This window comes from Anomaloglossus baeobatrachus, chromosome 9, assembly GCF_048569485.1.
Source record: "Anomaloglossus baeobatrachus isolate aAnoBae1 chromosome 9, aAnoBae1.hap1, whole genome shotgun sequence".
Taxonomy (NCBI): domain Eukaryota; kingdom Metazoa; phylum Chordata; class Amphibia; order Anura; family Aromobatidae; genus Anomaloglossus; species Anomaloglossus baeobatrachus.
Genome location: NC_134361.1, coordinates 38,142,725 through 38,155,112, shown reverse-complemented (window position 1 = coordinate 38,155,112; position 12,388 = coordinate 38,142,725). Strand labels below are relative to the sequence as shown.

The 12,388-nt window shown below is 48.7% G+C and overlaps 1 protein-coding gene across 1 annotated transcript in view; it reads left to right on the top strand.

The window, feature by feature from the left end:
• Positions 1–12,388, top strand: part of LOC142251055 (cytochrome P450 2B1-like) — a 28,406-nt gene that overhangs the window by 4,558 nt on the left and 11,460 nt on the right. The window contains exons 2-4 of the mRNA XM_075323556.1: positions 3,706–3,868; positions 4,415–4,564; positions 8,540–8,700. Coding sequence (XP_075179671.1) covers positions 3,706–3,868; positions 4,415–4,564; positions 8,540–8,700 — 474 coding nt within the window. The remainder of the gene's footprint in view (positions 1–3,705; positions 3,869–4,414; positions 4,565–8,539; positions 8,701–12,388) is intronic.

Sequence of the window (12,388 nt, the reverse complement as noted above, 5' to 3'; positions counted from 1 at the left end):
GGCAATTCTCGTAAATGAGGCCCCAGTTACTTCTGCAGTGGCTATAGGCAACCAGTACGATTTTACTGGGAGGCAATTCTCGTAAATGAGGCCCCAGTTACTTCTGCAGTGGCTATAGGCAACCAGTACGATTTTACTGGGAGGCAATTCTCGTAAATGAGGCCCCAGTTACTTCTGCAGTGGCTATAGGCAACCAGTACGATTTTACTGGGAGGCAATTCTCGTAAATGAGGCCCCAGTTACTTCTGCAGTGGCTATAGGCAACCAGTACGATTTTACTGGGAGGCAATTCTCGTAAATGAGGCCCCAGTTACTTCTGCAGTGGCTATAGGCAACCAGTACGATTTTACTGGGAGGCAATTCTCGTAAATGAGGCCCCAGTTACTTCTGCAGTGGCTATAGGCAACCAGTACGATTTTACTGGGAGGCAATTCTCGTAAATGAGGCCCCAGTTACTTCTGCAGTGGCTATAGGCAACCAGTACGATTTTACTGGGAGGCAATTCTCGTAAATGAGGCCCCAGTTACTTCTGCAGTGGCTAACGTTTTTTCAAAAAATAAGCCCTTTGGCCTATCAAATGGTATGATTCCCGCTTCAAACAAAGGCACATGTTCAGCTTTATGTTATACATATTTGTTTGTAGTACAAGGCTTGAGTATCCACATCCTTTAACTCCTTTACGAGCAAGGACCTACTGGTAAGACCTTGGTTGCCTCCCTCTAATTACTGCCAGCTTTGGCGGTGAGCCCGCGGTATTCCCCACACACGTCTGTTGATCTGATCAGCAGACAAGTGCGGCATCCAGGCTCGGGTGGATTGGAGATCCAAGAACTAACAGAGTTAAATAGATAGGTAGAGTGCTCAAAAAGGGACTAACATGTAATCTCAACCCTATTTTAAAATGTGCAATTTTTATTAATATTCATTAAAATGTACCCACAAACAGACACACAAACATAAATGAGAATGGATCACGATATCCTTGTAAATAACCAAGGAATTTTATATACACACTCACTTTAGGAAAGGGAAGGGAAACTAATATAGCCCTATAAGGGTAGTGTATCCCTACCTAACAACGGAGGGTATGACACCATAAGTTACCGGGCGCCCCCATTCCACGTCGGCTCTCCCTCTCCCAGACCCTGATATAGGGATGGGATGGAAAGCCCTATAGTGGTGCTTGCACAGTACAATATATATGAGTTCCCAAATGGTAATACTCTTCCCTGTATTGTTTTCTTTAGATCAAGAAGGTATCAATTTACTGATCTACAACCAGGAATTCCTATTCATGATACTAGCACTGTACAAGACGTATAGACTTCCATTCCTAATAAATTATCTTTATGCAAGGTAGTGATCCATAAGAGTTATTTACAACCACATATGTTACAGAGCTGCACCCTTGTCCCAATGCCTGCTCCAGGATAGACAGCAGGCCTCCTGTCTCCTCCTCGTCGCCACCTGCTGCGCCCAGTCCTCCAGTCCCGATGATCCAGCCACACAGGTGAGGTGACTCTGCAGGCGCCTCCTGTCTCTTACTCGCCACCGCCTACTGCGCCCAGTCCTCCGGTCCCGATAATCCAGCCACACAGGTGAGGTGACCCTGCAGGCGCCTCCTGTCTCCTCCTCGCCGTCGCCTTCTGCGCCCAGTCCTCCGATCCCAATAATCCAAGCCACACAGGTGAGGTGACCCTGTAGGCAGCCGTCCTTCGTTCCCCCGCAGAGGGAGGGGGGGGGGGGTGTGTTGTCCATCCACCGCCGCTGGGCGCGCTCCCTGCCGGGAGCGGCCGCATCGCTCAAAAAATCCAGCCTGAGGCCTCACACCGGAAGTAGGCCCCCGGGCTGGACACGCCCCCTTTTCGGCCGTCGCGGCCCTGCAGGAGATTCCTCCCGACAGCCAGAGCGGGTGCTGCAAGCTACCGCTGCCCACCCAGCTGCGGAGGGTCCCTACGGGAGTGGGGGCTCTCACGTTGTCCTCCTCACCCCCACCTTCCCCAAAAGACCCCGGCGAGTCCTGAAACTGCCAGCACTACAGCAAAGAGGGGGGGGGAGGGGAAGGTGCCGAGGAGACACCCAGGCAGCCTGGGTGTAGGACTGCACTACCTGGGCGCCCTGCACCGCCATGCTGACCAGATCCGAGGATTCCTCAGGACATCATGATGGAGGTTCCCCAGCCCGTCCAAGCTGCAGATCTGCGATGTCCGGATCCATCATGCTGGATGTCATGATGGAGGTTCCCCAGCCCGTCCAAGCTGTCATCCAGGAAATGCAAGAGGAGATAATTGACTCCCACCTCCTATTATATGCACCATAAAGCTCCCTCCTTTCCTTCCACCACACTCCACCCCCTAACCAATCACCTTCTTTTCCTCATTGCTAAACGAACCAACACTGTTTAACCCCATCAACTCCCTACCCTCCGGGCTGTCATGTCGCCCCTATACCCTATGGGTTCCATGGCTTTCTCATGCGTTATCGCTGAGTGACATACAGTGGTGCAGCACCCTTCCTATCTTGCTGTTCCACAAACCAATCCAAGAATCCATGGGAAGGAGCAGAGTATAATCTACCAGGAGAAACACAAGACAAACAGGCTGTCGTTCCAAGCAGGGTCCACTTTTGCAATATCATAATAGAAGCCTGGGGAAGCTTTACATAATTACAGCCACCAGGTGATAGGGCAGACTAAATTACAGCATAGGAAACAGTTCTTGGCAGAAAAGCAATGAACACACAGTGTCCACACAGAAACAAAGTATTCAGAACCAGCACCTCGACCGAACCTGACTAGGACATAATATTGAGCTCAAAATGGGCGCTTTTTGCTACATATCTGATATTATTGTTGATAATATGACACCCTTTTAGCATTTTGGTTTAACAATGTAAAATATTTTTTTTATTATGCAAGTAATTTTGATCGTATTTCGGGCTGTATGGTGTAGAGAAAGTTACTGGTCAGATTTTAACAAGAGACAGAAGACTTTTTGTATGAAACCAAATTATTTCAATCTATATTGTTTTGGCTTATTGAGAGATCAACTAGGATAACCTCTTGATCTTAAGTTTGCACACATTTTATTTTCCAACAATTCAAATTTTATTTTGTCTGAACGATTTCTTTTGAATCTGTTGAATTCACCAATTGGTATGTTGTGTGTTGTTTTTTTTTTTTTTTTTTTTTTTGTTTTATTTTAATAACCTGGGCTTGATGACATGAACTTGCTATTTAAAACTGAGTTACTAGAACTAGGTTCAGAGTATGGTAGAACCTCTACAAAAGATTTATCAATGTTGGATATGAGTGTAAAGTCCAAAATATATTGAAATTATTTTTATTATAATGACCTGTAAACTTAAGGTTAAAGGAGTTGTTGTTAACATATTTATATAAAACATCTGCTTCAACCGCAGTACCTCCCCACACCAAGAAGGTCGTCTATAAAACCACCATAGCATATGATGTGGGGTGTAAGTGGTATGGTTGTTTGTCTCATCTTCTATCTTAAGGAGTGCACCACTCTCCTACCTCCTGGCTTTTTGCTTACGCTGAAGTGGGGTTGGGGTACATTCCTGATTATTGACAGTTTGGGCCAACAGCATTGTTGAGCCATTAGCCAAACTTGCACAACTCTGCAAATATAAAGACCTGTTTTGAAATAACTATGACTTGTATAATTACCTGTTGCCTTCTTTAAGCTCAGCAAGAAGTATGGACCTGTCTACACCCTCTATATTGGCCCAAAACCTGCTGTGGTGCTTTGTGGGTTCCAGGCTGTGAAGGAAGCCCTTGTGGACAATGGTGACAAGTTCAGTGGACGAGCAGAGTTCCCATTAGTGGATCTATCCAGCAAAGGATACGGTCAGTCACTGTTCAATGCAATCGTTTGAGAATGCTAAAACCATGAACAATAGTTAAAGGGTTTTTCCACCCCTCAAAATAATAAACATCACCTACTCCCTCATTGATCTCGCTGGCCTGCTCCCCGCCCAGTCTTCTCTTTCTTTTCAGGTGTCAGCTCATGACTTCTGTAGCCACCCGGAGTGGTTGTGTTTTCTGCCACTGTGGCCACTGAGGCAGTGTATTGCCAGCTGAGTAAGTGACTTTTATTATTTTCTTTGCCCTTTTTTACTAAAAAAAAAAAAAAAAAAAAAAAGCTCAGATGCCACCTTTAACTGCCTACTTACCGACAGTCCTGATTTTGCTGCAACAGTCCCGCAAACTAGATTGCAAAATTGGTTGTTCTTGGGGTGGGCATAACATTTGGATTTTGGCTATTTGGACATTAGAAAGTAATTAATTAATGATATTATTATAAGAAAATTCTATCAATTCTGTATCTGACAATCCAGAAAGTCATGCACTCCTTTCTATAGAAATGGTTTAATATATACGGTCATTAATCAGGTATTGCATTCAGTAATGGGAATCGCTGGAAGGAACTGAGGAGGTTCTCGCTGAGCACCCTGCGTGATTTCGGAGTGGGTAAACGAAGCCATGAGGAATGTATTCAAGAGGAGATCCAGTATCTGCTAGAAATATTCCAAGAAACAAATGGTTAGTATTATGTATCTATCTCATATCAAATGGGCAAAAACATATGTGGTGCCCCTGCGGCTTCAGGCGCCACAGGGTACTGCATGTCAACCGGGGTGGAGTATTCATCTCGGATATAGAGGAGGTCATCACCGGTAAACCACCAAGACACATCCAACACCTAACTCGGGAGCTCTTTCACTGGGACTGGGCTAGGATAGTACCAGGGGTGGCCCTCATAAGGTATGGGACCTCTTGCCCACTAGTTCAGCAACCTTGGGGGTGGGGCAACTGCAGGAAAAGTTAGGCGCCAACTCACACAACTCAGGTAACACCAAGCAGGGGTCCGCACCAGGTTGGACGCAGGAACAGACGTCAGTCAGAAGTGACAAGAATAGAAAAGGGCCCGTGGTCCGGAGATGGAAGCTCGACCTGGGTTGTTAGGAAGAAGGGGGATTCCAGGGTTCGCTGGAAGTGCAGCAGGCAACCGTAACCTGTTCTATGGCCCAGGAGCTGGGGTGGATGGAAGACCACCAGAAAGGACACACAGAAGGAAACACCAGCCTTCACCTCTGAACTAGCCAGGATCGGCTGGAGCCCATAACAGCGGAACACGGCACTCCAAAGGCGGTGGGATCTTAGTGAGTAAAGAACTTTGACTGCAACCTCTGTGTCGTCCCATCACTGCCGGCGCTCCCATCATCGCGCCCCTGCGCCATCGGCGACTACTACCATAAACCTCCTCCCTGTGGAGAGCTGTAACATCCAAGCAGCGCTATCAACCACCCCAGAGAAGACCTCCCACAGCGGCAGCTAATACTGGCTGTACTCCACAGGTGCCATCACGAAGACATTCTCCACATCCCCATCTGCCTTATTATTGATACCGCCGGGGTCACGAAACCGGGCCAGGCCGCTGTGATATCCCAAACCTCCACCTGCCCGGTGATGAGTAACCCCCCACCCAAGACCCCGTGGGCGCGTCACATATTTAGGACAATCACATATTTCACCTCCAGAAGCTTTCTGACCTCCTATTCTACAGCCACAAACATTAAAGGGAAACTGTCAGGTCCCCTATGCCCTCTAACCTAGCAGCAGGCACATGTGAGTCAAAAGTCTCTGCCTAACCATCTATGTCTAATGCTACTATCAAAAATCAATGTTTACAAAATGATTTAGGCCCCACTCACACTTGCGCTATTTTGACGCAAACGGAATCCGTCAGTAATGTAGTACAGTTCATTTATTTACAGTGGAAGCGCGACACCATGTGGACACAAGCGGGTACTGCATGACACACTCACGCGGCATATTAACGCGCTTCTACTGTAAATAAATGAACTGTACTACATTACTGACGGATTCCGTTTGCGTCAAAATAGCGCAAGTGTGAAACTAGCCTTATAAGGTTTTCCCTATGTTAATTAGGCCTATGGCTAGTCGCAGGGGCGTCGATTTCCCCTGACTAATATATAAAGACTGACCAGCACATCCACTAGGTGTGAACAGGTGCACGCTGAAAATTCAACAGTTACAAAAATATGTACAGCAGCACTCTGAAAAGCTAAAATATGTAAACATTGAGTATAGGAATTTTGGCACGCATTAGTGCTATTGGAAAAAATTAGATACTTGGCCAATTTGTGTAAGCCCGACTGCCAACGACAAGGCGTACCTCTTTGTAGGGACCCTATCCTATTAAACCTCTATCTGCGTTAAAAAAACCTATAAATAATGAAAACGCTGTGGCCAAAGGGAGGAGTGCTCAGTCAGAAAGGAATGGAATGGGGTCCAATAGCAGTAATGCAGTGCCAAAATTCCTGTACTCAATGTTTACATAGTTTTAGCTTTTCAGAGTGCGGCTGTGCATATTTTTGTAACTTTGAATTTTCAGCGTGCACCTGTTCACACCAAGTGGATGTGCCGGTCAGTCTTTTCATATTTGTATTCCATTCCTTTCTGACTGAGCACTGTAACCTTCAGCCAGAGCGTTTTCATTTAGCTGGATCTTACCTGCCCATTACTTGTAGGTTTTTTTTAACCCAGATAGAGGCATGTTCGGACAGGGTCCCGAGAAATAGAGATACGCCTTGTCATCGGCCGTTGGGCTTAGGGTATGTGCACACACTGCAGTTTTGTTTCTGAAGCGAAAAACGCACCCTCTGGCAGAAAAAAAGCATCTCTGGCCAAAAAACACAAACGCATGCGTTTTTGCCGTGTTTTTGGTGCGTTTTTGCCTGCATTTTTAGTGTGTTCTATGCCTGCATTTTTACCGTGTTTTTTAATGCGTTTTTACCGCGTATTTAGTGCGTTTTTGCCCCTGTGGTTTTTTTTTAACAATGGCAAAACACAGGGAAAAAGGCAGAAAATAAGTTACATGTGGCTTCTTTTTTCTGAGACCAAAACTGCAGGAAAAAAAGAAGCAACATGCACACAGCCTTTCGGATTTCTTATAGACTTTGCGGGGGAAAGTCATACATGCCGTTTAGGACCACAAACTGCACCAAAAAAGCAGCAAAAAAAAAAAAAAAGCAGCATGCGCACAGGGCCTTACAGGAATTGGCCAATTTGTAAACCAACTGTGCCGCCCCCACGTCGGTAGCAGCCGTGCTGCTTGGATCTGGACCCGCTGTGTGGCTCGAGGGATCCTCCGGACCCGGGGGTCACGCAGACACCCCAAATGAAAGGGGACGTATTTGTACGGGATTTGTCGTACTCCGTTTGTGACACCACCCACGGTGTGTAGTGAAGTGTAGCATCACCGCTGCTGTTGCAGGGCTCCCGGGGGCGATGGAATGGCAACTGGTTGTTAACCCCTCCGTGGGTAGGGATGGTTGTCCCGGTGACTCGGTGCAGGGAATGGTGAGGGCAGGGGCCGGTGTGCCTGGTCGGGCCAGGGAATCTCAGCTTACTCTCGGTTAAATAATCAGACAAGTCCAGTGGCTAACCAAGGTGCTGGTGGCCGGCCGCCCCGGCCGGTTGTACTTTGGTCCCCCACCCGGGCTGGTGGTTGGTGTCTCTTGCCTCTGCACTGTTTTGTGATGTAGTGAACTTCCCGGTGTGGAACGCGGGAGTCCGCTCCCAGTACTACTGTTGGGAGCCGTGCCCGCGGACGCTGACCCGTGTGATCTACCGGGCCCTGGCGGATGCCCTATCCCTCTCTGTGGGTGCTTGTCTGCTTTTGGGACTTTGGTTGGGACAAGACCTATAATCCTGCCCTCAATTGGTTAATTAGCTAGGCCGTTGGTTCCGGTTCCAGTTTCAGGGTCCAAGTACCCCCTCTGTGCACGGTTTCCGGGTCGATTCTCCGGTGTCGGTACCGGCGGGCTCCAACCCTGCCCTAGTCCACCTCGGATCTCTGGCTGCCGTCTTTCCATCTCCTGCTAGACACGGACCACCGTCTGCTATCTAGCCAATACACTGGAGCTTCAACCCCGGCGCCTCTGCTCTCTGTACTTGAGCTCAAACTTGACTTAAACTTAACTCCACTCCACTCCACTCTACTCCACTCCACTCACCTAACTGCTTTTCCCGCCCCGGGCTCTTTAGAACCCCTAGGTAGGCGTTCTCCATCCGCCTGGTCCCACCCACTGGTGTGTCTGTCCTACCCTAAGGGGGGCGACTAGGGTTTCAGGTCGGCTGTGTGTAACCCTGTGAGGGAAGGTGTTGTGCGGGGCCTATACTGTGTGACTACCTGGCAGCGCCAGGGTGTCACACAAACATCTCATTTTTCCAATAGCAGTAATGCAGCGCCAAAATTCCTATATTCAATGTTTACATATTTTAGCTTTTCTGAGTGCTGTTTTGCATATTTTTTTTTTTTTTATTTCTCCCCTCCCCCTTTGACTAGTCAGCCCACTAAGCAAACTACTCTGCACCTGGGGACAGAAATGTTTTTTTACACAATGTCCCCTATAAGAGAATCGTGGCTTTTCTCCCACCCTTGTCTCCTATTGTTGATGATTTTAGATGCCGGTACTTTTTCTATTGTAGGTTCGCTCTTCAGCCCAGCGTTTTTCATCCGTCGATCCATCTCAAATGTCATCTGTTCCGTTATTTTTGGGAGGCGATTTGAGTACACAGACCCGAAGCTGCAGACGCTGCTGGACCTTGTCGCTGAGAATCTCAGAAGATTGGACAACATTTGGGTCCAGGTAATAATTTTTTTTAAGTGATAAATGTATGAGCTTTGGGAGTCCTGTGGATGGAACACCCACCTATCACGAAAAATGGGGTCACACATCTGCATTACCTTTTCATTATGGTCTATGGGGCTAACGGATGTAGCCCATTAGAGGACATTTAGGATCTCAATGTGATTTCTGTTAGAGCCCCGGCCTGCCGTGCAATGTGTATAATACATTTTAGAAAATGTCTAAAGTAAGCAGTAACATTTCTGACAATTGGGTGATAAAATGCTCCGTGTGCTCTCCGCAGCCCTTATATGTTCATCTGCTTTCTTCTGAGTTGATTGACCCCAGATTCCGGTGTCTCGTAGTTCTTCTGAAGTTTAGGATGTGACTGCCATCGTTTGGCCATAATGCGAAATGCAGTTAACTAATTTCTCTAAAGAATTATTTATTTATTTTTTTTTTTTTTTGTAAGATTTGAACTTGTATTTTGGGTATATAGTAGATAAAGACTGGATCCATTAAGGCTATGTGTAGCACAACACAGGGAGCAGGGGGTGCAGGTCAAGTCTCATACCTGTTTTACTCATCGCCGGAGCGGAGGTCGAGATATCGCGGTGGCCTGACCGGTTTCGTGACCCGAGGTGTATGTGGCGCCCCTGACCTGGTCAGGCACCACTAAGTACTGCACCCATGCTGGGGACAGTACTTCCAGGTTGTTCTAAAGGCTGAAAAGAGCTGTGTACGCACAAACACATAGCAACCAGGTCCCCCACACCATTAGAAGGGACCCTTGGGTAGTCTCAGTAGTCTCAATAGGAGGCTAGCCTTCAATTCTTTTCAAGGGGTGCAGAGGAGGGGCTGGAAACTAAGTGTATAGGCTGTCAGAAAAGTAGGAGGAGTTAGCCAGTCTGAAGATGGTGAGCGCGGTTGCTGAGAAAGAAGCAGACACTGAAGTCAGACCCTGCACGCGTGTGGTGACGGTTGGCGGGGGAGAATGGTCACCGGACAGTCAGGCTGAAAGGCACCTAAGAGGTGGTAGAGTACTGGAGGGGACTGCTGGTGGCTAGGCACGCACGGGGAACAGGTCCCTAGAGTGGACATCCATTTGCTGATCTGCTAAACCTGCCGGTGGGGGAGGGGGGGACTTCAAGTCCCACACCAACCAAACAGAGTCCGAGCCTCAGCAGCAACGCAGGGACCCATAAGGAGACAGAGCCTGGAGCCTTCTCACCAGATCCACGCTGCCGGCAAACAGTACAAAAAGGGGAGAAAAATCAGTAGCGACTTCTCTAGATGACCCCACGGTACTTTAAGTCAGGGGTTATCCGAAACAAGAAGTGCTAGGAAGGCGAGTTAACTGTTACCCTCAGCCCAGCCTGAAAGAACACCTGGTTCCACCTGGTTTATTGAAGCATCGCCCAGGTTACCTCACCAAGAACCATCCAAAGTGTGAGTAAAAACAGTTAAAGACATTCTGGACTCTGCCTGAGTTATTCTGGGACCTGTTGTTCCACAAACCCGAGCCCCTGAGGCCTGCCTCACTCACAGGAGGCCACAACATCAAGCTGCTGACCCCATCAGCCCCAGAAGCTCGTTAAACCAGCAGCGGTGGTCACCCATAACTCTGACCACAAACCGTGAGTGGCGTCACGTTACATCCAAACTACCTACCTGTTGCCATTTGCCAGTGAAGTCCCTGTGGCGTCCCAGGAGGTGGGTCGATGTCCCTGGAGCCGCTGCGGGTGGGCATCACATGTACATCAATAGAAGGGAGATAGAAGGTGGATGATTGTCGTGACGCCACCTGTGGTATGCGGCCAGGGATCGCTGCTGTCGCTGTCCTCCGTTACGGATGGTAATAGCAAAGATAGTATCGCTCCCCACAGGTGGAGCGAGCCCCAGGGAGGATGACGAAGAGAGTAGTAGTAGCAGCGGTGGCTGTTGGCGCCGAGGCGCAGGGCGCTGGTAATAAGAGTGCGAGTCGGCTCCTGCGGTTCCAGGTGTCTTTACTCACAGATCTTTGAGTAACCGGTTGCTGCCGCTGAAACACTGGTCACCGCTGTGATGGGCCTTGTCAACCTTTGGACAAGTTTGGAGAAGCCACCGGTATTTGAAAAATGTCCTTTGTAAGAGTTGCCCCTCCAGTAGTGAGGAACCCGGGCTGAGCATACCGCTGCAAGCCGCAGGCTCCGTGAAAGAAAAAAATGAAGAAAAGCTGGTGGTGTTGTGTCGCCAGAACTGATGTCCCGGGAAGACAGACTGGTGATTGTGTGAGTTGCTTCTACTTGTACCCCCAAGTGGTTCTACAGTGCGGCCTGGGCTCTTATCTACAGTATTCTGGAATGCTGTATATAAGGGATCACTGGTGGTGGCCACAGCTGATAAGGGAAAATCCTGGTGACAGGTTTGCTTTAAACTTCTTTTGCACCCAAAGGTGTTTCACCTCCCAGTACTCATACATATCCATATACCTTGGACTTGACCAAAGCCATCAAGAATGAACATGTGGAAAGTTGTTCCCCAAGAGAATAACCCACCAGCCTTTTTTAAGTGACCAAAATTAGCTGTAAAATTACTATATTGTTACAGAATAATTACAACTTTACACAGACTAATATCACCACCATTCAGTGATCATACAGTAATAGAGACCAGGCATATTGCAGACTCTTTGAGTGACTCAGATACAGGATGACGTCTTCTTATATTCTTTCCCTATTGTCTTTTGTCCATCCCAGACCTCCCTGAAGCTTTTTTCCAAGTATGGCTATATGCACACAGCGTTGGAATCGGAGCATGGTAGTGCTCGCTCATCACTAGTTACGAGTACTGAGCACCCGAGCATGGTAGTGCTCGCTCATCACTAGTTACGAGTACTGAGCACCCGAGCATGGTAGTGCCCGCTCATCACTAGTTACGAGTACTGAGCACCTGAGCATGATAGTGCCCGCTCACCACTAGTTACGAGTACTGAGCACCCGAGCATGATAGTGCCCGCTCATCACTAGTTACGAGTACTGAGCACCCGAGCATGGTAGTGCCCGCTCATCACTAGTTACGAGTACTGAGCACCTGAGCATGGTAGTGCCCGCTCATCACTAGTTACGAGTACTGAGCACCTGAGCATGGTAGTGCCCGCTCATCGCTAGTTACCAGTACTGAGCACCCGAGCATGGTAGTGCCCGCTCATCACTAGTTACCAGTACTGGGCACCTGAGCATGGTAGTGCCCGCTCATCACTAGTTACGAGTACTGAGCACACGAGCATGGTAGTGCCCGCTCATCACTAGTTACCAGTACTGGGCACCTGAGCATGGTAGTGCCCGCTCATCACTAGTTACGAGCACTGAGCACCCAAGCATAGTAGTGCTCGATCTTCACTAGTTACGAGTACCGAGCACCCGAGTATGGTAGTGCCCGCTCATCACTAGTTACAAGCAGGGGCGTAACGATCGCGGTCGCAGAGGTCGCCACTGCGACCGGGCCCGCAGGGTTATAGGGGCCCGGCAGCCGCTCTGCAGAGCCGGCTGCCGGGCCCCTATGTGTAGTGCCGCTGTGTAGTGGCCGACTGTGAGATCGTTAGGGGGCCGGCCTGTGAGTCAGGGGGGCCCAGTGTCTGCAGGGGGCAGAGGGGCCCCTGACCAGGAGAGGCCACCAGGCGTTCCTGACCTGCTGCAGAGGAGATGTGCTCCTGCACGGCAGACGGAAA